At 39.8% G+C, this 24,063-nt stretch overlaps 1 protein-coding gene and 1 non-coding gene across 2 annotated transcripts in view; one reads left to right on the top strand and one right to left on the bottom strand.

Annotated features, from left to right (window-relative positions):
- Window positions 1-4,417: 4,417 nt before the first annotated feature.
- Window positions 4,418-24,063, bottom strand: part of LOC149068468 (uncharacterized) — a 45,377-nt gene continuing 25,731 nt past the window's right edge. Inside the window, exon 2 of the mRNA XM_089251943.1 lies at window positions 4,418-6,291. Within this exon, the coding sequence (XP_089108069.1) occupies window positions 6,139-6,291 (153 nt within the window). The 3' untranslated portion in view covers window positions 4,418-6,138. The remainder of the gene's footprint in view (window positions 6,292-24,063) is intronic.
- On the top strand, window positions 20,056-20,127 carry TRNAT-GGU (transfer RNA threonine (anticodon GGU)). Its single transcript has one exon. It is a non-coding gene; the product is annotated as a tRNA-Thr (tRNA).

Consider the following 24,063-nt stretch of genomic DNA (forward strand, 5'->3'; position numbering starts at 1 on the left):
ATCTTCTGTCAGCGTGTCACTTACTCTTCATTGATGTGCCGTAAGTAACACTAAAAATTTCAAAAAACAGGCATATGTTTCTGCAATGTTTCCCTTCCCTCATTTTTTTACAAAAAAAAAAAATCCAAACAATATTATGAAAGCAACGTATAATTTTAAAATACTGTATATTAACCATGACTCTCAAAAACTTGGAGATTTTTAATTTTTTCTTCAATTTAAATGGAAAAAATTAATATTAAATAAAATTGAGAAGAAGCAGATTAACTCTGTTTTCACGTGTAAATGCAGGAATAGCACCAAATAATGATAATGATACGGAAAAGTTTAGAATTTTTCTACTCACTTTTCTCGCCGAAATTTCCGTCGCTTGACCTCCCCCCTTCCCCGAACGGTATACGTCGATTCCACTTGTTTACACGACAGTTTTTGTCTTTTATTACGGTTGATGTGCGGCTGCTCATGGTTATTACGAATGATTCTTATCGAGTTTTGTTTACAGCGAGTATTCAAAAACCAAAAATATAGTATTTAGGAATGGAAGAGCAGAGAACTTTAGCGTGTCTATCTGTGGTGAAAATAAAGACACAACTGTCACATAAAAGATGAAAGCCCAGACCACTGTGGACCCCCCCCCCCCTCATTTATTTTATCTGAAGAGACACTAAAGGCAAGGGGCATCGGGAGAAACAGGTGGGTGGAAGATCGCGTCCGTTCGTGTGAGTCGCGACTCTGTCAACACTCTCTGTGATCGGAAACTAAAACTATCCCATAAACATGGCAAAAAATAAATAATTAAAAAAAAAGGAAAACCTAACCAAAACTTCTGCACCCATAAACAGCCTCTCACAATAGTATCGGCACTCTCGTGGAAGAGAAACACTTCCAGTAATCTATGAGTGAATATCTGAACTCACTGAAGCCTATTATTGGGAGAAAATAAAACTGATTGAATATTGGTTTTTATGTAAGCCTATAACTGCATGTAAAACAATGAAAAATTGTATCGTTATAGAAAATTCAACCAAATAACGAATATATATATATATTACAGTATACAATTGTGTAACGGAAAAAACACGACAGTGATATTGGCGGGGAAAATTTGTAGGATATCGCGCCAGAGTGTCGTTGCCGTTGCTATGGATTTTTGATAATGGTAACCATTCTTTTTTACAATTTAAAAATTTTAAACAAGTAAACATCGGTTTAAAACGATGTTTTTTTCAGTATTTTTTCAAAATCATAGTCTTCAAAATCGAAATATTCTGTATAAAGGTTTATCTTAAACCTCCGATATATGAGACCTATATTTTGCGGCGAAGGAATACACTCTCTACCTTTCTCTTCACTGCAAAGTTAACCTGAAACAGACTATAGTCCAGGACACAAACGACCCCTTTTTACATTTAGTTCTCAAGAACGCTAACAGGTGGCAGCAGGGTTTCCTTCATAAGTCGGTTTTTTCGTTTACGTTGCTTTTGTTTTGTTGACCAAGGGTTGTTGTTATTTGACATTATTAATAAAACGTAGTTGTTAGTGAATCATGGAAGTAACATCAGACTGTTCAGACTCTTCATGTCAGGAGGGAAACGTCTCGACTAAGCAAAGGAAACGAGGAGTGAGAAATACATTATCTTACAAACAGAATTCGATTAAGGATGCCTGGCTCAAAGGGAAAGCCCATATTAACCATGCTGGAAAAGAAATTGCCAAAAAACTTGGCCCACCGTTAAGTGACAATACGTAAGTATCAAATTCTCATAACTTGTATAGGAACTATTTCACTTGCAGTAAATTAAGGTGGTTTATTCGAGTTTTGTAAATCAGTGTTATTTTTTTTAAAACTTTAAACCACTTTAAATTACTTTTTTCTAGTTGCTGTCCTGTCTCAAGCTCTTTGATGAAAGCGAATTGACAGTTTTGTTTACTCACCTCTATGCGAAAAGGGCAAAAAATGAGCAAGATGGTTTCCTACAAGGCTTGATGGAGATAGTTTCAGTGTGTAGAAAAAGACCCAGAGTGAACGTGCCAGAGGAGGAAAGAAAAGCCAAAGGTTGTACAATGCCCTATATTCATTCTCCTGAAATCTGGTCTTCGTCAAAAAGTATGTAAGCAAGCCTTCATGAAAACCTTTTCAAGTGACCAAAAAAAGAGTTCAGAGAATCAGGGACCTTTTGGGATTGGCAAAAGTTCACTCCCACATCGCATCATTTCCGATCAAGGTTGCTCGTTATACTGGGAAAGAAGTGATCTACTTGAATTCAGATCTCAATGTTAAACTATGCATAATCTGTTCAAAGAAATTCACCCTGACGAGAAGATTTCTTACCAGTTTCATTGGCAGTACTTCAAGGAAAACTTTTCTCTGAGATTTGGAAGGTCAGCAAAGGACACATGCGAAGAGTTGAACATTAAAATAAAGTCCTGTCCTTTGTGAATCATCTAAGCGAACTGCTGTGGCAGAATTATTAGTACATAAAAGGAGGAGCAAACAATTTTACGATGCAATCAAAGAAGTTGAAAAGCTTTGCCAAGAAAACAGTGATATTCTCTGTCCGTGTATTGACTATATGGCTACTGCATCCTTACCTCGGATTCCAGTGGAAGATATCTACTATTTTAGGCAGCTGAGTGTTGGTATTCATAACCTAAGAGATGGTAAAATGAAATGTTTCGTTTATGACGAAACAAATGGAGGCAAAGGGCCTAATGAAGTTACGCTCTTTTTGAAAAAATGTATCGATGCAGCTGAAGACGGGAAGATCTTGTACCTTTCTATGGACAACTGTGGAGGGCAGAATAAAAATCACACATTGATGAGGTTTTTGATGTTCTTAGTGGAGTCTGAATGTTTTGAGTAAATTAAACTTCATTTCCCGATCAGCATACTTTTTAGCATTCTTTTTTACCCCGTGATAGGGATTTCGCCCTTATAAAAAGGCTTATCACGAAGAATGAGAGATTGTACACAGTGGACCAATATGTGGATTTGATAAGTTAGAATGCAATGTTTACTGTAGTAAAACTTGAAAGTATGGACATTATCGATTTCAAGACATGGTGGCCTAATCTGTACAAGAGGAAAGTCTTAAATTTGGAAAACAGGGGAAAGAATGTCCCAAAAGAACAAAAGGTTTCTTTTTCTATTCACACTTTTCTATTTCTTTCTTTTTCTATTAATTCTTCACAAAGATTCATCCCATACAGTGATATGTACACAATACATCAATGGTATTAGCTCACAAATCTTCCCACTAAGAAAATCTGGTGTACCACTAAAAATACCCCAAAGCAAGGCTTATTCATCGACAAAACTTCCAATAACCAAAGAAAAAATGGACGACTTGAAGGAAACAAAAAAATACATCCCAATGGAGTATAACGATTTTTGGGACCAGATTTTTAATGCGCCAACCATTAACTCATTAGAAAGGCAACTGGAAGAGGAGTACTTTTGATCCCTGTCTAATAGAAAGTTTGTATAGTATAAATAGGTAAATAAAGTTTGTATATCATTGCGTACATTTGCTTATTTATGTGTTTTAATGAGACTTTTCATTGGGGAATTGGGACTCTAAAATGCTTAGTTTTAAAAGGGGTCATGTCCGTATCAGACTTGACTCTCTCGTGGCTATTCTTATGTAATAAAAATTTAAAATCCTCTCTCAGGGCTTCATTAAATGTATTTCACGGACACAATAATGAAATTTTTTACTAAAAAAAAATTATTGGGAAGATATAAGTTTTTTGCTTCTCCTGAAAACTTGAGAAAATGTGACATGACACCTTTTTACATTAAGAGATTCATCTAACACTTGAAAAAAAAAAAAATTCGAACTTGCCCACCTGCTAAGGCCTCCTCCCCCCGTAAATACACCAATTACTGATCGTGATACAAATCTCTCCATAATAATAAAACCTGATTTTCTTTTTTTAATATTAGCGCACACACACACACACACAAAGACATACTAAAACCACGGTTGTTGGCAATGACTTCTGCAAATAGAAATGTTATCTAAAAATTTTCACACAACAGTTGTTCTTGTTGCAAATTATCTTCAGATGTATTTGAATTGATCCTTTAATTTTCCCTTGCCATTCGACACAAAGATTATGGTGATCCAATGAAGAAAAGATCTTAATTTATTTATCATGGAAATATCTGTTATTAATACATTCATTAAGAGACGTTTTATATATCAATATGGAATACTTGAAAAAAAAAAACCACATCGATGTAGTTAGCAGTATACAATGACAAAGTTTTCTGATCATTCAGTTACCACGTCAAGTTAATAAAAGATTCACGGAAAACTACTTAACTTCAACGAGAGGCAAAAACCCATGAAAACCTCTCAAAGAACAAAAAAAAAAAACCTACTTTTTTCTTAAAATAAATTTTTTGGACAAGTTTTTATAGCATTTTTACATTTATTTATTCTTTCCTACTAACGCCCTCTCTATGGCTTTGAAGATGAGCAGGTTTTTCTAGTGAGATACAAGGTAACACTCTCCATGTGTTGTTAAGTCATTTGCTTGACGCTATCAATTTCATTTGATCTCCCTTTAGAATGAATCAACTTGTGCTTCTTCAGATAAGAAATGGTTGAAAACTTCCGGTAACAAAAATCACATTGGTGTGGCTTCTCTCCCGTGTGTAAAATTTTGTGTACTTTCAGACTGGTACTTTGAGAAAATGTTTTATGACAGATATCACACTTGTATGGTTTCTCTCCCGTGTGCACTCTTCTGTGAGTGTTCAAATTGTTGCTTCTAGAAAATGTTTTACTACAGATATCACACTTGTGTAAATTCCCTGTGTGCACTATTCTGTGTAGGTTTAAATTACTTACTGTAGAAAACGTTTCGCTACAGATATCACACTTGTGTGGCCTTTCTGTACTATGGATCCTGTTGTGTAATTTCAAATTGATTACTTGAGTAAATGTTTTGCCACAGATATCACATTCATGTGGCTTCTCCCCAGTGTGGACTCTTTTGTGTTTATTAAAACTGCTGGGGTCCGAAAATACTTTACTACAGATATTACATTCAAGTGGTTTTTCCCCAGTATGGACTCTTTTGTGTCGGCTAAAACTGCTGCTGCTAGTAAATGTTTTATCACAGATTTCACACTTATGTGGCTTCTCCCCAGTGTGAACTCTTTTGTGCACATTCAAATTACTGCGGCAGGAAAAGGTTTTGCTACAAATATCACACTCGTGTGGCTTGTCTCCAGTATGGACCCTACAATGTAATTTCAAATAGACCAGTCGAGAAAAAGTTTTACCACAAATTTCACACTTATGTGACTTCTCTTCCATGTGGACTTTTTCATGCATGTTTAAATCAAGTACTTAAGAGAATGTTTTATCACAGATATTGCACTCGTGACTTCTCTCTACTATATAAACCCTGTTTTATTATTTTAAATTGCTTACTCAAAAAAATACTCTATGGCAGATATATTTTTCTCAAAATACTGCTCTTCTGTGTTCACTCTTTTCCATGGGTTCAAAATGCTGCTATCAGAAATATCTTTTTACACCTCATAAGGCTTCTCTCACATGCAGGATATTTTGTGTGTATGCTTAAATTTCTACAAAAGCAATTCTTTCCACAGAATTCATACTGATGTGGTTCTTCCTCAGTGTGAATTTTTGTGCACCTATTTAAAGTGGCAATGAACAAAACATCGTTTTACAGAAGTGGCTTCTTTCCGTGTATGTTTTTTTTGCATTCAAATTGCTAATTTGAGGAAAATTGTTTTACCAAAGATATTTCACGTATATCACACTGTTTGTTTTTTACAGCGTAGAGATTTTAGTTTAATACCTTTACGGACACTAGTCGAAATCCTTCCCTTTCATCAATGTTCTTCTGAAGCACTGACACTTATATAAGTTTTCTTTACAAAGAAATCTATCAGAAGCTATAGATTTTGTCTAAGTTGAAACAAAACTGGCATTGCCTTCATCCACATTACCCTCGTTATGTGATCTTGCAGACAATTCATCCATACTCTTGAAGATGTGTTTGAATAAAGAGCAGACAGCAGATTTGTTATATACCAAGGGGAATATGTTTTATCTGGATATACACCACTGGAGGCACGGCCTTGGCTTCCTTATTTCAAGCACTGTGGCGCGAGACACTAAATAAACAATCTGCTGTAGTTTCTACAATTCTCGTGAAGCGATGTTTTTCAGAAACTTTCCTCTGCATATCCTCTTCTACAGATTCTGATGTTTTATCCTGCAGATTATGAGGGGAATCTTTGACTATCTGCAAAAGAGAACAAGTATCATTATCAAAAAGTCTAAATATATTTTAAACAACATTGGCAATGTTTTGGGCAATACAGTGAAAGTCATGGTATTTACCTCACTGCCCAAAACATCAGCCTAAAAAACCCATACACGAAAATTTAAGTAAAGACAAAGTCTATGACCAAATAAAAGAAAAAAAAAAAGACTTAATGTAAACAATTAGTACATGTGACTGATAATAATTTATTATATACAGACTTTATCAGCTTAAAATCCATCAGCTTCACATAATGGCTAACAAAATACTAAGGGTAAAATCAAATGACAGTCAGACAATGATCAGACAATTTAAGATCTTTTGCAGATTTTAGATTTAGACAGGTTTTTTTTAATCTGCCCAGCACTCTTGACTATCCGACTTCGTTTGGAAAACAATAATAAGTTAATGAATTACAATATTACCCTTTCACATTTATGTAATCATTTATATCAATGAACAGTAAAATAAGTTTAAATAAATTTTGTAAGAATTTGGCCCCTATGTTATACGTTTTGTTCATTTTGAAAGTGTGTGTATTTGTATTGTATAGCAGTGTTTCCCAACCTGTTTGATAAAAACAGTGGATCCCCTTTACTCCAGGTCAAGGCAACATGAACTCCCAGAAGAGAAAGGTCGATTTCCATGCTGCTTCCCAATGAAATAAAAAAATTGTTGCTTTTTATAATTTGCATACCACAAAAAATTGAAGTAAATTTCAATTTCATAATATGGTAAAACCCCTCTTTTGTGGACACCCACAGGACAAAAAAATTCATTTATAAAAGACTGCATCACAGGGAAATTCCCATTGAAACTGTAAAATACAGTATTAACAATAACTTAAAAAGTCAAAAAGTCTAAATCTAGTTTAATCAATGTTGGCGAAGTTTTAGGCAATATGGTGAAAGTCATGGGATTCACCTTACTGTCTTAAACATCTGCCAAATGTAAATGGTTCGTTGTTTGCAAATGAATGAAATTCTGACAATATAAGATGCGCGTGAAGTCATGCAATTACATTATTGCTCAGATACTCAATGAATGTTACAAAAAAAATATTGCACAAAGTTCATATACTGAATTTACATGTTTTGGAAAAAATGATGTTTGGTTGGGTATATTGCAGAGTATTCAAATTACTTCTCAGACATTAGTCACATGCAGTTCATTGGTCAGCTGTTGGCTACCCAGATACATAGCATTGGCTGAATATTCCTGAATAATTTTTGGCAGTTTTTTACTCCATTCTTTGTACATTTCACCGTTCACATCAGCAAATTCATCGCACAATTTCTCAAATACAATTTTGTTGCACACACGAAAACTATCCAACCAAGCATTTGCAGGGCCGTCTTAAGAGCATCATGGGCCCCCGGGCCAAGTGATTTTTCTGAGGCCCTATATGGTAAATTCTTGAAAATTTGAAGTGGTTCTCATTTTTGTGAGGCCCCCTCTTTTCTTGAGGCCCGGGTGAGCCCATGCGTTAAGACGGCACTGAGCATTTGAAGTTTTGAAGTTGATGAGTCAGAATTCTTCGACAGCTTCTCAAGCTCTTGTAGAATCTGGTCAAAAATAAGTAAATTCTCGTTTTTACTGAAATGAACCAATCCTCAGAAATAACCTACAGTAAGGCACATATACGGAAAATAAAGTAGTTTTATGGTTTTTGCATACTTGTCTTATTCTTTGGAGATTCTTGGGTATTTTTGGACAAGTTCATCTACTCTGCCAATAAACCAATCACAGACATAGTTGCGTCTAAGGCAAGCTCGTCTCTGTCTTCGGAAATTTGTTTTCCCTAGATTTTTTTATCTATTCTTCTTGCCAATGTTCCTCTTGCTTCAAAATAGAATATATATCTGTCTCTCTTCTTGTATGAATTCCCATTTCATGTTTTCCCAATGTATTCAATAACATAAATTTTTTCTCTCTTCAGAATCTCTCCTCTTATTGGTAGAGATCAACGATTAGTAGAGCTGGCCATAACAAGCAGCGTGAAATCTCATAAAATATATGGCAAAATATAAATCACAGAACGATAGTTTTCTATTTAATAATACTACATTTGTCATACAAATATATATATATATATATAACATTCAGGTAAAAGAAAAACTGTACAGATACATCAATAGGGATATGTAACCAGTACCCCCTTATTGCGTGGGCCCACCTGGGCCTTCATGAAAATGAGATCTGGTTGACATTTTTGAAAATAACATGTCTCGATGAGTGTGGGGGGGGGGGGCGCTCAGAAAAATCATTCTGCTTGGGCTCCAGAATGCTTTTAAGTGACCCTTTCTGCAACATGTCCAAAACTATCCACAGCCCCCAAGTGCTAAAACACTACATGATATACTAATGATATAAACTGGTATTTGACCTCACATGCACATCGTTCACATCCCTCTACGGAAATCCTATAATGAATTGGTACATGCATTTATACCATGCGCACAACACGTTCCTGCATGTGCCTAACATATTCCGTTTTTAGAGTTGCGCTTGTTTTGTTGGATTGGATTGGATTTTGAATTTTTTTGGCGCAAGGACCAATTTGGCCAAACTGCGCCAAAACATGACACAAAAATAAGAAAAATGTCCTTTTGTTGTGTCAAAAAACTAAAACATATAAAAAGGAAAACAAACGTAAAAAAATGACATGAATTGTAAAAATCTATAATTTGTTATAAAAACCAATGGCTTTGATGAATTTAAAAATGCGAGATGCATCGCAATGGTCAGATAAAATGTCACGAAGTGAAAGATGATTCTGACCAAAAGCGGTGGTAAAATGATGACGATGGTGCGAACAAGTAAAAGCATGGGCAATGGTAAATGGACTTTGACAATGAGGGCACTGCGGTTGACTCTCTCGTAGTAAAAGATATGATTGTGTGATGCGACTGTGTCCTATGCGTAACCGGGCAAGCAGAACTTCCTCCTTTCGGTTGGTCCTGCAGCTCGAACGCCAGTGGCCAAGTGTGGGCTTGATGGCATGAAGTTTATTATTAGTTTGATTGTTCCAATGATCCTGCCAGCGGCGATGCATCACTTCCCGGAGGATTGAGAAGTGGTCACTGGCAGGAACCAAAAGGCTATTGTCAATGTTAGTTGTTGTTCGAGCTGCGTTGTCTGCTTTTTCGTTGCCCGGTATTTCTACATGACTTGGTACCCAGTAAAATTTTACTGTGGTACCGTGATGAATGAGGTGATGCAGTTCATGAAAAATGGCATGAATGAATGGATGAGTGTGAAAAGTGAAGGAACACAGTGCTTGCAATGCGCTGAGAGAGTCGCTATAAATGATGCATCGTCGGTGGCGTTTGCGTCGTATATGACGTAGAGCCTGAAGGATTGCGTACAGTTCTGCCGAATAAATAGAGAATGTGTCGTGAAGTTTGAAAGATGTCTCCTCACAGCAGATGTAGGCACAACCGACATGCCCAGGGCTCTTGGAGCCATCGGTATATATGGGGAAGTACCTGTTGTACATACCCCTGTGCCTGAAGAATATCTGTCGATATATAACATCTGCTGTGGTGGCTCTAGAGTATAACGATAATGAAAGAGAGACATCTGGCAGAGACTGCTCCCATGGTGCCAGTTGCAAAGCAACTGGGGCCACACGACTGATGTCTATTTGTTTTTCTTCTACAAGTGCCCTCATACGAAGACCGTACGATGGAACACATGAAGGTCGAGCAGCAAAAAGTCTATGAAATGACGGATTGAAAATGACATTATGAAGTGGATGACCTGGTAAAGACTTCATCTTGATATAATATTTCAAAGAAAGTTGTTGGCGTCTTGATGTCAGTGATGGCTCGTTGCATTCGACATAGAGGCTTTCCATGGGAGAAGTTCGGAAAGCTCCAGAGCAAATGCGGAGAGCGAGATGATGAATTGGGTCGAGCACACTCAGATAACTCCGAGGTGCTGACCCGTATACAATGGAACTGTAGTCGAGCTTTGATCGTATTAGAGCTTTATATAAGTGGAGGAGCGACTTACGGTCTGCTCCCCATGATATAGAAGAGATGACCTTCAAGAGGTTCATCGTCTTCATGCAACGAGCTCTCAACTGTGAAATATGAGGTTTAAATGTAAGTTTCTTGTCAAATGTAATGCCGAGGAATTTTGTATTCTCTACAATAGGTATTTGACTATTATTTAAAAATAATTGTGGGTCATCATGAAGCTCACGACGCCGGCAAAAATGCACAGCGACGGTTTTGTCAGCGGAGAAAGAGAAGCCGTTATTATGAGCCCACTTGCTGATCTTGTTGAGTGCGGTTTGTAATTGTCTCTCGGCTGACCTCATATTCACTGATTGATATGATATCAACAGATCATCCACGTATAGTGCGCCAGTGACTGACAACGGGAGTTGGTTCAACACCCCGTTGAGTCTTAAAATAAAAAGTGTTACACTTAAAATGCTACCTTGAGGTACACCTTGTTCTTGGATTTGGGGAGCTGATAATGTACTTCCGATCCGTACCTGGAAGATGCGGCGAGCAAGAAAGTTCTTAATGAAGATGGGCAAGTTGCCCCGCAAGCCGCAATTATAGAGGTCGGAAAGAATTCCGTGCCTCCAAGTACGATCGTAGGCCTTTTCTATGTCGAAAAATATGGCTAGCATATGCTCCCTCTTTACGAATGCTTGTCTTATTGATGTCTCAAGGTGTAATAGATTGCATGTTGTGGACCTGAACCGTCTAAAGCCGCTTTGATGTTTAGATAAAATATTGTTAACCTCAAGGTAGTGCATAAGGCGATAGTTGACCATGCGTTCCATGAGCTTACATAAACAACTGGTCAAAGCAATAGGTCTGTAACTGTTCGGTTGTTGAGGATTTTTGCCAGGCTTCGGGAATGCAAGAACTATGGCTGCTCGCCAGGTGTCAGGAAATGAATTACTGACCCAGATCCGATTAAATAAAATGAGTAAATGCGACAGTGATTCTGGTGAGAGATGCCGAATCATGGAATAATGAATAGCATCGGGCCCTACAGCTGAGTCAGGACTTCGCTGCAAGGCCGTCGTCAGTTCATGAAGGGTGAACAATGAATTGTACCCCTCCAGTGTAAAAGGCCGGAAGGTGTATGATGTACGTTCGGCTGATGATTTAATGGGATGAAACGATGGGGGATAGTTCGCATCACTGGAAACAGCGGCGAAATGGGCACCGATGGTGTCCGCAATATCCCTCACATCGCTGATGATAGTGCCATTGGTATTTAAAATGGTGATGGGATGAGACTGATAATGACCACTGATTTTTCGGATCCGGTCCCAAATGATTTTGGATGAAGTTGATGAATTGATTCCCGTCGTAAACTTTTGCCAGGACTCACGTTGAGCCTGGCGCCTGGTTCTTCTTGCTATCGCCTTTGCTTTTAAAAATGCCAACTTATTATCATGGGTAGGATACCGCCGGAACCTACTCCATGCTTTCTTTTGTGTTTTAATCGTAAGACTACATTCGTGGTTCCACCAAGGTTTAGGAAGTTTCGAGGAGACTTTCGGTATTGTTTCATTGGCTGCTGAGATCATACAACTGGTCACAAGGTCGACACAATGGTCGACGTCGGGTTGCGAGACCATATCCTCCGTGATTTCTGCCTTGACCGTGAAGTCTGCCCATCGGGCGGCCACAAGCTTCCACCGAGGAGGACCCTCAGGTATGCTATGGCTTCGATCAAGGCACTTAACCACTAGAGGGAAATGATTGCTCCCGTGGAGGTCTGGATCAACCGACCAGGACCAGTTCGGCAAGAGTGAAGGTGAGCATAATGATAAATCTATTGCAGTGAAACTATTGTTTGGGGCATGGAAATGAGTGAAACTGCCATCATTCATGATGGTAAGGTCCATGTCATCTAACAATCGTTCAACCATTTCCCCACGAGGGGTGTTGCTGTTAGAACCCCATATTATGTTATGTGCATTGAAGTCTCCAAGAAGAAAAAATGGTGGTGGTAATTGATCAATCAGTTGTTCTAGATCTCTCTGTAAGAATGTGTCATTTGGTGGCAAATAAATGGAACAGATGGTAACTCTTAGGCCTGTAGAGATTTCCACCGCGATGGCTTGCAGGTTCGTGCGCAGCGTTAGAACGCGCGACGACACATGATGTGGAACCAGCAGAGCAACACCGCGGCAGGCTCTACTCCCGTCATCGTAGTCAATACGAAACAGGGAATGTCGCCTAATGTTCCATGTCTCCGAGGGCTTCGTGAAAGTTTCCTGGAGTGCCACGCAAACAGGATGATAGCGATTGATTAAATCCTTTAGATCTTCGTAATTGGATCTAAGACCACGAATGTTCCATTGAATAATGTTGGCCATAAATTTTAAATGGATGTAGACGGTTCAAGGTCCTTGAACTTATTTCGGTCTAATTTCCGGCGAGTACCACCGGATTCTGGCGGATTATCGAGATCCATGTCACCAATTGATTTGTCATCAAGCAGTGACATGTTTTGTACTGTAGGGTTCTTCTTTGCTCTCTGAATGGCTTTTCTTGAATATCCGGTCTTGAATAGTTTTATTTTAGATTTATTTCCACTATTGATTTTTGGCTTAGTAGCTGTAGTTACTTTGAATGTGTTCGCTGTTGCTTTTCCTGCTTCTTCGGAGGTGGTGGACTCCTTCCGTATTCCAGCAGAGCAACAGCAGCCACAACTATTACATGGTTGGTTAGATGATGTTTGAGTGGATGTATCAGCTATGGGTTCGGTCTGAGTTGTCACAGATGCTTTGGTGACATTGTTAGTCTTATTAGCTGTTGGTGGATTTGTTACCATATTAGAGTATGATGTACTAGCTATTGGAGTTTGGTTAGGGGTTAGACGGCGGCGTGCTTCAATATATGAGATGTTATTAAGGACCTTGATCTTCTGGATCTCTTTTTCTTCATTCCATTTCGGACACTTTCTGTCAAATGCGGGGTGGTCGCCACCGCAATTGACGCACTTGAATGGTGAATTAGTGCAGTTGTCCGAAATGTGGTCCCTCTCGCCGCACTTTGCGCAGGTGGGTTGACCACGGCACGCCATTCGTGAGTGACCGAATTTTTGGCAGTTGAAACATCTTACAGGGTTAGGTATGTATGGCCGGATATGGAGGTTATAGTAACCGATTTTGACATCTTTCGGCAATGTTGGGGATGAAAATGTCAGGATTATATTACGTGATGGAGCTAGATTGCCATCTTTGCGGCTCATGATATGTTTGGCAGATGTTACGCCTTGAGACGCTAGCTCCTGGGTTAGTTCATCTTCATCCATGTTAATTAAGTTAGGGTCTGAGATAACGCCACGTGAATAATTCAGCGTGGGGTGGATTTTGATTGTTATGGGAATGTCCCCGAGAGATGTGAGCTTTTGAATGAGTTCGGCTTGTTTGGGAGTGTTAGTTTCGACGAGAAGGTCTCCTGAACGGAGAGCCTTCACTGATTTCAGAGTTCCAACTGCGCCATAGAGAGCTTTATCAATCAAGAATGGTGATACTTTTGACAGCTGTTTATTGGTATCAGAGCTATGCAAGAAGAAGAATGAGACAGATGATAGATTTGAAGAAGCGGTTTCTGTGACAATAGTTTCACTTAAAGTAGTTCTTTGACGTTTTGGTGCATTTTTTGTTTTTCCCATATTTGAATGGGTATTGTTCCACTCCCACCCACCATGCCCACCATGGAGCCCTACGAGGGGACGCGCACACGTAACCGGTGAAGGTTAGTAGCAACGTCAGGTTAGGTGGGAGCTATACACCACCAAAGCAGGCGAGCAGACGCGTTCAAGATCCAAGATCGTCGTGAAGCAGCACCAACAAACCTCAACGACGTCCGGCAGGCCCGGCCCCTCTACCTGCCCAGTAGTGTAACCCCTTCAGTCACCGAGGCGACCACAGCCGATTGACCTGGACGGGGCTAATCCAAGCCTCCCGTTTCGGCTGAATCCGAGGCCAAAGCTAGCGCATCAGGCTAACCAGGATCCCCATCTCCAACCTTACGGGTCTCCACGCACGGCAAACACGCAGGTAGACAGCGTCCCGGATGGAGCATACGCTAGAAGCAATGCCCCATCCGGGAGGACCCCTCCCCGCCGGAGCGGGGCCCACAATGAGGGGTTGGACACAGAAGACAAACATGTACAGGACAAAACGAGACGCAAGACATGTACTGCAAGATGTGTAGAAATAAACGTGTAATTTGGGCTATTGAAGGTGAAGTATATGAGCACAAAAAGCGATGACAATGACGTGTGATAGATTTGGCGTTACCCAGAGTGCACCACGAGGAGGCCTATCACATTACACCCCCGCTTATTTTGTACCCTTGCTAGTTAAGGCCCCTTTCACATGGAGCGGATGTGGGTCCGCATACCCTTTCAAACGAGCGCTGAAGATGCGGACGAATCGCCCGCATCTTTAGTTCGAAATTCGTGCATATAAACTGTTTTTTCGCAATTTTTGTAATTATTTTTCTCCTTCACCCCTGATTCAGTAGCCATAGGCAGCCTAGAGGCATTCTTTGGTGGTTTAATCTAGAGCCACATAGAATATGGGAATAAAGATGTCTTCATTTCGATCCTCACAAGAAGTCGATGGGAGAAAATGTCTTCAAATATTTTCAAAATATTTTGAAAAAAAAAATCTGTCTTTTCGGAAAAATATGGAAGAAAAATTCCAAAAACATCCAATGTTCGAAAAATCAAATCCAAAAACATCCAAAACTTTCGATGTTCCAAAAAAAAGAAAAAAAAATCAGGAGATATCAAAGAATTTGCGAGTAGTAAAAAAGGGAAGGGGTAGAGACTTTCAAAATGCCTGTGCTTAGAAATATTCACATCACAATTCTGTCTTAGGCCGGGATTACACTATAAAAGTTTGTTTATAAAACTTGAAAAATGCAACCAATAGGCGGATCAGTTAAGTTCTCTCGAATGTAACAGATGTGTTTATTGGTTACATTTTTCAAGTTTTATAAAATAACTTTCATAAACCTTTTAGAGTGAAATCCCATCCTTAGATTAGTCTCACTTCTGAAATATAAAATTTCATTTTTTTCAGTTTATAGACTGAATATCGAGTAAAATAAACTTGTAGGTATCGGGGGAACCACCAAAAATATTCAAGTGCTAGGGTCTTCAAACGTCTTAATCCGGCCCTGAGCGAACACCGTAAGTGGATAACGTTGCTTAATAAAAGTATTTTTTTTAAGTTTAAAAAAATTAAAAGATTAAAAATTTAAAAAATTAACAAATATAAATATTTGAAATATTATTTTAAATATTTTTAAATAATTTTAAAAATTTAAAAAGAAAAAAATTAAAATTTTTAAATTAAATTTAAAAGTTATTAAAGTATGTAGTCAATTAAATATTCGTAATGAACAGAACGGCTTATAATTTTGGTCCCATCAGTGGGCGTTGTTGACAGGTTTTATTATATAAAATTGTGAAATATGGACAAAAGGCAGTTAAAGTTGCTATATCTCAATCTCAGAAGGAAACGGAGGGATAGACGTATGTAGGTACATTATATTAATGAGCAGGGACCATCATATGGTGTTTTTAAGGGTATTTATGGTAAATAATTAAAAAAATTCCGTGAAAAATCACCTTCAAAAAGTAGCCAAAGATGCGGACGAATTCGCTCCGCATCCGCATCGTGTGAATAGCTCCGAATAAACATATTGTCACAACTTCTATGTGCGGATGCGGAGCCCGCACTTAGGTTTTGACACATGCGGACGACGTCCGGACCCGCATGAACATTTCCTAGGTGCGGAGATTTTTCGGCTCGTCTGAAAGCCGCAGTATATTCCAATTGTTAAACTTCTTCCGGACCCGCATCCGCTCCGTGTGAAAGGGCCCTAATGATATAAACTACATATGATGTAGTACATAAGATAAATGATACAAGAACTTAAAAACACACACACACACATCCCCAAAACCTGTCTAAAAGTATAATTTGACATTTACCTCTTGTCTTAAGCCCCCTTAACTGATGTGATTGGGTCATTTCATACCCCTATGCATTGCTCATCTTGCCACCTCTTGAGAAAGAGATACATCTGGGTCCATCCTCTGTTATCAGTACTATTTAAGTTGGTTGTTTACACATGTTTGACAAATTTATTCATTCTTTATGACATTCGTCTACTTTTTCCAAGGCTCCCACTCAAAAAATTAGAAAAGTACGAAAAAGCAGTAAGCACTAAAAAGTAGGATGGGGGGGGGGGTATCCCTCTTAAAAAACATAACATAATAAAATTTTACTAAAAAAAATGTAATTCTTTTTTTTTTTTCATAGCACTATTTCAGTATCCTATATGATTGACTCAAGCCAAAGCGAAATGATACGACAATATACTGTATACAGTGAAACCTGTCTGAGACGAACACTGTATGAGATGGAAACCTGTGTTAAACGGCATCAAAATAGTCTGTTAAATGATTAGTGCTTTGATTTGCACCTGTATAAAACAGAAATCTGTGTAAAACGGAATATTATTTCAGTCCCTTGCCATTATGTCTCGTACAGGTTTCACTGCATTACATTCTTTTTTTTTGGAGTCTTCTAAAGTGCAGAGTCTGTCAACTCTCTTCAACAATGCACAGCAAATTATGAAGACATGTACATTTATTAAGAATAACGCCCCTCCAAGATATATATCAGGTTGTTCGGAAAGTAAGTTAGTTTTTTTAATGAAAATGAAAGACGATTTTCTTATAGTGAATAAATATTTTATTGAATTATATATTGTCCATTCTGGTCCAATACCTTTTGCCATCTTTCTGGTAGTAGCATGATTCCACGCTCATAAAAGTTTTGTTCTTTGCTGGAAAAAAACTGATCCAGGTGATTTTTGACCTCATTTGAAGTAAATGTTTTACCGTTTTGTAGAGAACGGAACAAATAATAATCAGAAGGTGCCAGATCTGGAGAATATGGTGGATGTGGAAGTACGTCCCATCCAAGCTGTAAAAGCTTTTGGCGAGTTACCACACTTGTACGAGGTCTCGTATTATCTTGGTGGAACACAACACCTTTTCTATTGATCAATTCTGGCCTTTTCTGTTTAAGTGAATCATTCAATCTGTCCAGCTGATGACAGTACACTTCAGAATTGATTGTTGTGTTATCCAGTAGAAGTTAAAAAAAAAAACACGATTCCTTTGAAATCCCACCAAACAGATTTTTTACTCCATGATCTCTTGCGTTCAACATTGTTGTAGACAACCCATTTTTCGTCCCATTTCTCGTGCGACAGCACAAATTTCTTTCTGTAAGAACATGAGGAACCCATATGTCAAGCTTTGAGATTAAACCCTAGGCATTTCAAATGATCATGAACGGTCGAATTCGATAAATTTAATCTCTCAGCGATCTCACGAGTTGTTATTCGCTGGTTTTCATCAATTAATGCCTTATACAAGGCTGATGTCGCTCTCTGCTACCATACGAAGGTTTTTTAACAACTGGCTGTTGCGAAGATATATTTTGGAAAGAGAGAAAAATCAACTGCCCCTGCAGGGAATCGAACCCATGTCCTTTCATTTTCCGGGTGAACACTTTAGACCACTAGACTACAGAGGCACTGAATCTCTCAATCTTTCTAGTGGTCTAGGGCGTTCACCCAAAAAGTGTCAGGACGTGGATTTGATTCTGCGGAGGGGCACTTGAATTTTCTCTCTTTCCAAAATATATCTTTGCAACAGCCAGTTGTTAAAAAAACCTTCATGTGGTAGCGGAGAATGACGTCATCCTTGTATAAGTCGCCATCTGGTGGCAACGTCAGCAGTTGTGAGCTTGGCCCAAGTCTGGTCCGGCCGTCCATGTACGGTCCCTTTCAGTGTACATGAGCTCCAAGGAAATATTGAGAGATTCAGTGCCTCTGTAGTCTAGTGATCTAGGGCGTTCACCCGGAAAGTGAAAAGACGTGGGTTTGATTCCCCGCAGGGGCAGTTGAATTTTCTCTTTCCAAAATATATCTTCGCAACAGCCAGTTGTTAAAAAACCTTCGTATGGTAGCAGAGAGTGACGTCATCCTTGTACATACAGAGGGTAGAAATTTTAAAATTTATACGGATCAAAAACCATTAATTTATGCTTTCAAGCAAAATCCTCATAAATGTTCCCCTCGACAATTATGTCATTTAGATTTTATTTCACAATACTCAACTGACGTCAGACATGTGCAAGGTTCCGAAAATGTAGTCGCGGATACTCTGTCTAGGATTGAAATTAATTCCATTACAAAATCTCCAATTTTGCGATTTAATAAATTTTCGGAAGCGCAGAAAAACGATCCCGAAGTACAAAAATATCTCAAAAATGATACCTCATCCATCAAGTTGGAATGGAAACCCAATCAGATCTCCGATTCCGAGATTTTACGTGACTTTTCAACAGAAATATTTCGTCCATTCGTACCAAACTCGTTTCGAAGACATATTCAATCATTTGCATAACATCTCGCATCCCGGAATAATAGCTACCACAAAGCTCATCTGTTCCAGATACATATGGTCGGACATGAGACGTCAAATCAAAGACTGGGTTCGATCACGTGAGTCGTGTCAACGATCTAAAATACAGAGGCATACTAAAGCTCCTCTAGGCGCGTTCTCCGTCCCAGATGCACATTTCTCACATATCCACATCGATATCGTGGGTCCTTTGCCACCATCGGATGGTCACATCTACATTTTGACTATCATCAACGGCTTTTCCCGATTTCCGGAAGCAATTCCCATTCCGAACGTGCGAACAGAAACCATTTGCAAAGCTATATTTAACACCGGGATCTCACGTTTTGGTTATCCTTCGGTGATAACTACGGACCAAGGGTCGCAAATGCGATCATGTATGCACAAAAAATTCACGAAAATGCTAGGAACTGACCGAATTAAAACGACAGCATACCATCCCATCTCCAATGGACTTTTTGAGCGTTTTCATCGCCATTTGAAGTCGTCTATCAAAGCCCATGAGAACAATAGATGGTCTGACGTACTCCCAATGGTTCTTCTCGGCTTCCGTACGGCTGTCAAAGAGGATTTACAAACGTCCTGTGCTGAACTTGTTTATGGCACATCCTTAAAACTACCATGTGACATGTTAGATTCAGCACTTATTCCACCTTGTGAAGGTGACTTTGTTACTCATCTTCGGAGCAAAATGCGGCACTTGAATCCTGTTTCAACATCTTCTCATTGCACCGTAAAATACTATGTCAACACTGATTTGTCGTCCTGTTCGCATATATTTTTGCGAGGGGATCGCGTGCAACCACCACTAAGCCAACCTTATAAAATTTTGCAACGAGTGAACAAAACTGTCACTATCGAAATCCATGGTCGAAAGTCAACTGTCTCAAATGATCGTGCGAAGACAGCGTATTTACTTCCGAACACTGAACAACCACAGACTGTCAGCTTAAAAATTCAGCATAACAAGCCTGCTAATGAAGATTCAACGAGAAAATGCACCGTTACCCGTTCAGGAAGACGTGTTCATTTTTGTATATCTTTTATATGACAAGAATGTCGCTCTCCACTTGTTAATACAAGATACACAGAAGACTGGATGTTGAGAAGATATTTATTATTTGAGATGTTAATTTCTTAAGGAAGGAAAAAACTCATCTCTGCCTCTACCGGGAGTCGAACCCGGGTCCCTCGATTACCGGACGAGTGCTCTAGCGAAGGAAAATCTCTATCTCCTCTGTAGCTTAGTGGTCAGAGCACTCGTCCGGTAATCGAGGGACCCGGGTTCGACTCCCGGTAGAGGCAGAGATGAGTTTTTTTCCTTCCTTAAAAAATTAACATCTCAAATAATAAATATCTTCACAACATCCAGTCTTCTGTATATCTTATATCTTTTATGTTGCCTTCCACACACACACACACGCGTTATTTTCTCCTTACAGTATTACATATACACATAGTAATTAACTCATCGAAATTTACATATTTTTCCACATGAATGAAATTTTTTATTGTGCTCAACATAATGTGTGTGTATATAATGTATGTTTTACGTATATGCCGTTCCTTCGTTTACCCTCCCTCATTGGAAGATACTCCGTGGTGAATCGCCACAGAAGACGCACCACCACGCCAGTCTCGACAAAAAGTTGCTTTGGCAACCCTAAGGAGAAAGGGAGAATCTTTTCTCTTTGCGTGGGTGGGAGTCAGAGCGAGGTGAACAACCCCACTAGAAGCATGTAAAGATGTCCTTTACGAATATGTAATTGTTGTCAATTAATTATCCCAACACTGATTTAATTATAATGAATTAAAGTGCTTGTTTACTATTGAAATGATGAATGTTCGATTGAGAAGGCAATAACCATGAAGGGGCTAATATATCACTTCGGTATACACTCCCCCTAAAATGCTTTGAACAGTCAAGAAATTCTGCAGTGATGCTGATTCCAGAACAATAGAATAATGTAGCAGTTAAGACCAATAATATTATCCTACGTAAATATTGTTCGGGATAATTTTTCACAAGACTTCGATGTTGCAAAACAAGAAGCGGTTCGACGGACAAACACAGATTTATTTACAGAACAGCGATTTACACGTATTTACAAGCTAATCAGAGAGCTAACAACTTTCTCGTGAAGTTTAAACGCAACTGACTTCAGCAATAGAGTCTGTCTATTCGAGTCTCTTTTAGCCTGTCTAGCCTCTCTCAGTCTGCCATCTTATGAGCGCCACGGTATTTATAACCCGGATAGAAACTTCGAGAAAAAGAACATTCCACAACATTCTATTTCACAGTTTCCTAGTCGGCGGCGCTACCGTATGGAGGGGCGGGACTTTCTAGATTTTTCTCTACACGCCCCGCCAGTTCTCCACCAATCGCATGTCGCTGCGCTTAGACCGAAACCGGTATCATCTGATTTCGACATTTTGAGATCCATCGAACGGATCGCGCCATCTATCGTCGATAGTTCGTAACAATATTGATGATTACGTTGCAATTTGTAGTCGTTTTAGAAATCCAGGGGTATTCCATTTGTTGATTCTAATTTTGGATAATTCAAACTTTTTTACAGTGACTTTGAACTTCGAGTTAACCAAGTTCGACTGTATGAAAACCTGTCTGCATAGGTACTGTAGTTCGCCTCTGACGACAGGAGCCAGCCCTGGTCCATCGAGCGGGATGGCACCCCAAGTCCCCATCTTCGGTTCTCTTCGTGCCCCGCCAACGAGAGGGAGAGAGTGGTTTGGTTGTACCCTCTCGTGCCAAGAGCCCTCTAGGCTCTCGTCGAGAACCCAAAGTTACTTCCCATGAAGTCTGGAGTTTGGGACACACTTCTTTCCGCAAACCCTCATCCTCTCGCAGAAGATGTCGATCCAGTCTCTGGCGATTCGATGCACGTCCTCAAGGTGCTCCTGGAATTCCTCGAGGCATTCTTCCATACGAAGAGGAGCATCTGGCGGTTGCCCACAAAGCAGGTCACTCGATAGCCGAAGATTCCGTCCCATCAGCATCTGTGATGGTGAGAATCAAGCTCTCTCTTGACGGCACTCCTGTAGGCCAGCAATAGCAACAGTAAATTCGAGTCCCAATCTTGTTGGTACTTCTACACGAACAGCGAGAGATGATTCCGGATGGTTCTGTTAAATACCTCCACCATCCCATCAGATTCCGGATGAATCGGAGTAGAACGCGTCTTTTCTATGCCCGGAAGTTTGCAAATCCCGAGCAACATCGTTGACATGAAGTTTCTTCCCTGATCGGAATAGATCAGCATGGGGACTCCGTATCAAGGCACCCAATTTAGCACCAACACTTGTTCCAGCGTACCAGCCTTCTCATCGGGAACTGGAAATGCCTCTGGCCACTTGATGAAATAGTCCATCACCACAAGAATGTACTTGTTATCATCGTGGGTTTCAGGAAACGGTCCTAGAATGTCCAGGGCGATTCTCTCGAACGGTGTACCAAACTTGTAGCGTTGAAGTCAGGCACGAGTTCACTTTGAAGGCCCTTTTCGGGCAGCATAGGTGTCACAGTTCTAACACCACTTCTCCACATTGGTCCTGAGCTTGTCCCAATAGAATCCCGCACGAATCCTCTGTAGAGTTCTAATGGAGTCGAAATATCCATCAGTCGTGCTTTCGTGTAACTCTTTGAAAAATTTCTTCCACACGGCCTCCGATGAGTAGCCATCTCAAAGTCTTTCCTGTCTCTGACTCCCAACGGTAGAGCATGTCGTTCCTCATCTCCAAGAAGTCCTAGCGGGCCCAATATCTCTTCGTGGTCGGACTAGAAGAAACGACGTCTTGCCACGCTGGTCAGTTCCCAGTGGATTCCTTCGTGGGGACGATCACACGTACGTAGGGATCGGGTGTTCTCGTCGCTCCAAGGATCGTCAATGAAGTCCTGAGATGTTAGCTGTCTCACTGTAGGGCTCGCACACCCGTATTTCCTTTCTACCTTGAGACAACGACGGCAGTTCCATGGGAATGGTCTCCTCAATAAAGAGCAGGAATTTCTCCGCAATGCTCTCTTACGATGCTGGATCCATCTCTTACGGCTTCCCGGCCTTCTCAAGAGAACGGTTCCGATCCCGCCATCGTCCACGTGGGGATTCCTGCTTCTGGAACAGCCACCACTTTCCGCTGAAGGACTTCGTTGTGACAACCTCCAAGTAGGACGACGTTTTGTTTCTTCATTGTACATTGTACGCAACTGGTCACTCCGAATGTCCAAAGTGTGTCCATGGTTCTTCAGCAAGTCCAGCCCGACGATGCATGCGTCCTGGATGTCGGCTGCGAAGTCGGCATGACGATAGGCGACACACACCGACCACGCTGAGACTTCCAACTTTCCACATACAGTCGCCTTCTCTCCCGTGTGTGTCTGTAGGTCAACGACGGTGGCACGTAGAGAAGTCGCTGGAATCTTCGATCCAGGTCTCTCCAAACGATCCTAACGTTTGCTCCAGGGTCGATGCCCATCCACTATGGAAACCAGTCAAGTTCGCCTTATACGTACAGTCCACGTTACCCACCATGCCGCTTGAGGCGGATCTCCCCAGGGTTCTTCGCCGAGGATTTGAGGATAGGTAGACACTCACAGGAACGAGGGTTCGAGAACAAATAAACAGTTTTAATCACATAAACTAAAAGTACTGCTAAAATTAGAGCAAGCTTCCAATGTACTTCTTGCCACCAGGAATTCTCCAGTCCATTCCATTTAGAATCTCGTTCTTCTATTCTAACAATCGCATGCCTCGCGAAGCTTGCACGAGTTTCTCAAGCCTCTTTAAATTCTATCCTTATTAACATTATACTGTTCTTGTTTTGACCAGACTATTGTCATTTGACAGCCCAAAATATCAGCAGAAACGTCGACACTATATTAGTGCCAAGTTTGTCTGAAAGAACACATTAAATTTTCGAGTTATTTATTTTCTGTGTCTTTTCTATGCCATAGCTGTCAACTTTTGAAAATGAAAATTCGGGAGATTTTCGCGCACACCCGTATTTTATGCTAAAACCACTCCCTAATAAATACAATAGGGATTTTTCCAAATAAAATAGGGATTTTCCAAACATAAAAGTTAAAGCGTAGGGAATAAAATCCCTACTCAAAAACTGAAGTCAAATTAAAATATGGATTTTACACACATGGAAGTTAAACCCTTGGGAATAAAATTCCTAGCCAAAAACAAGTGAAATTAGAGGCCAAAACTTCAATGATGTAAA

This window comes from Pholcus phalangioides, unplaced genomic scaffold, assembly GCF_987345545.1.
Source record: "Pholcus phalangioides strain wild (caught in Gottingen) unplaced genomic scaffold, Ppha-v1.0 ptg000027l_1, whole genome shotgun sequence".
In the NCBI taxonomy this organism is placed as follows: domain Eukaryota; kingdom Metazoa; phylum Arthropoda; class Arachnida; order Araneae; family Pholcidae; genus Pholcus; species Pholcus phalangioides.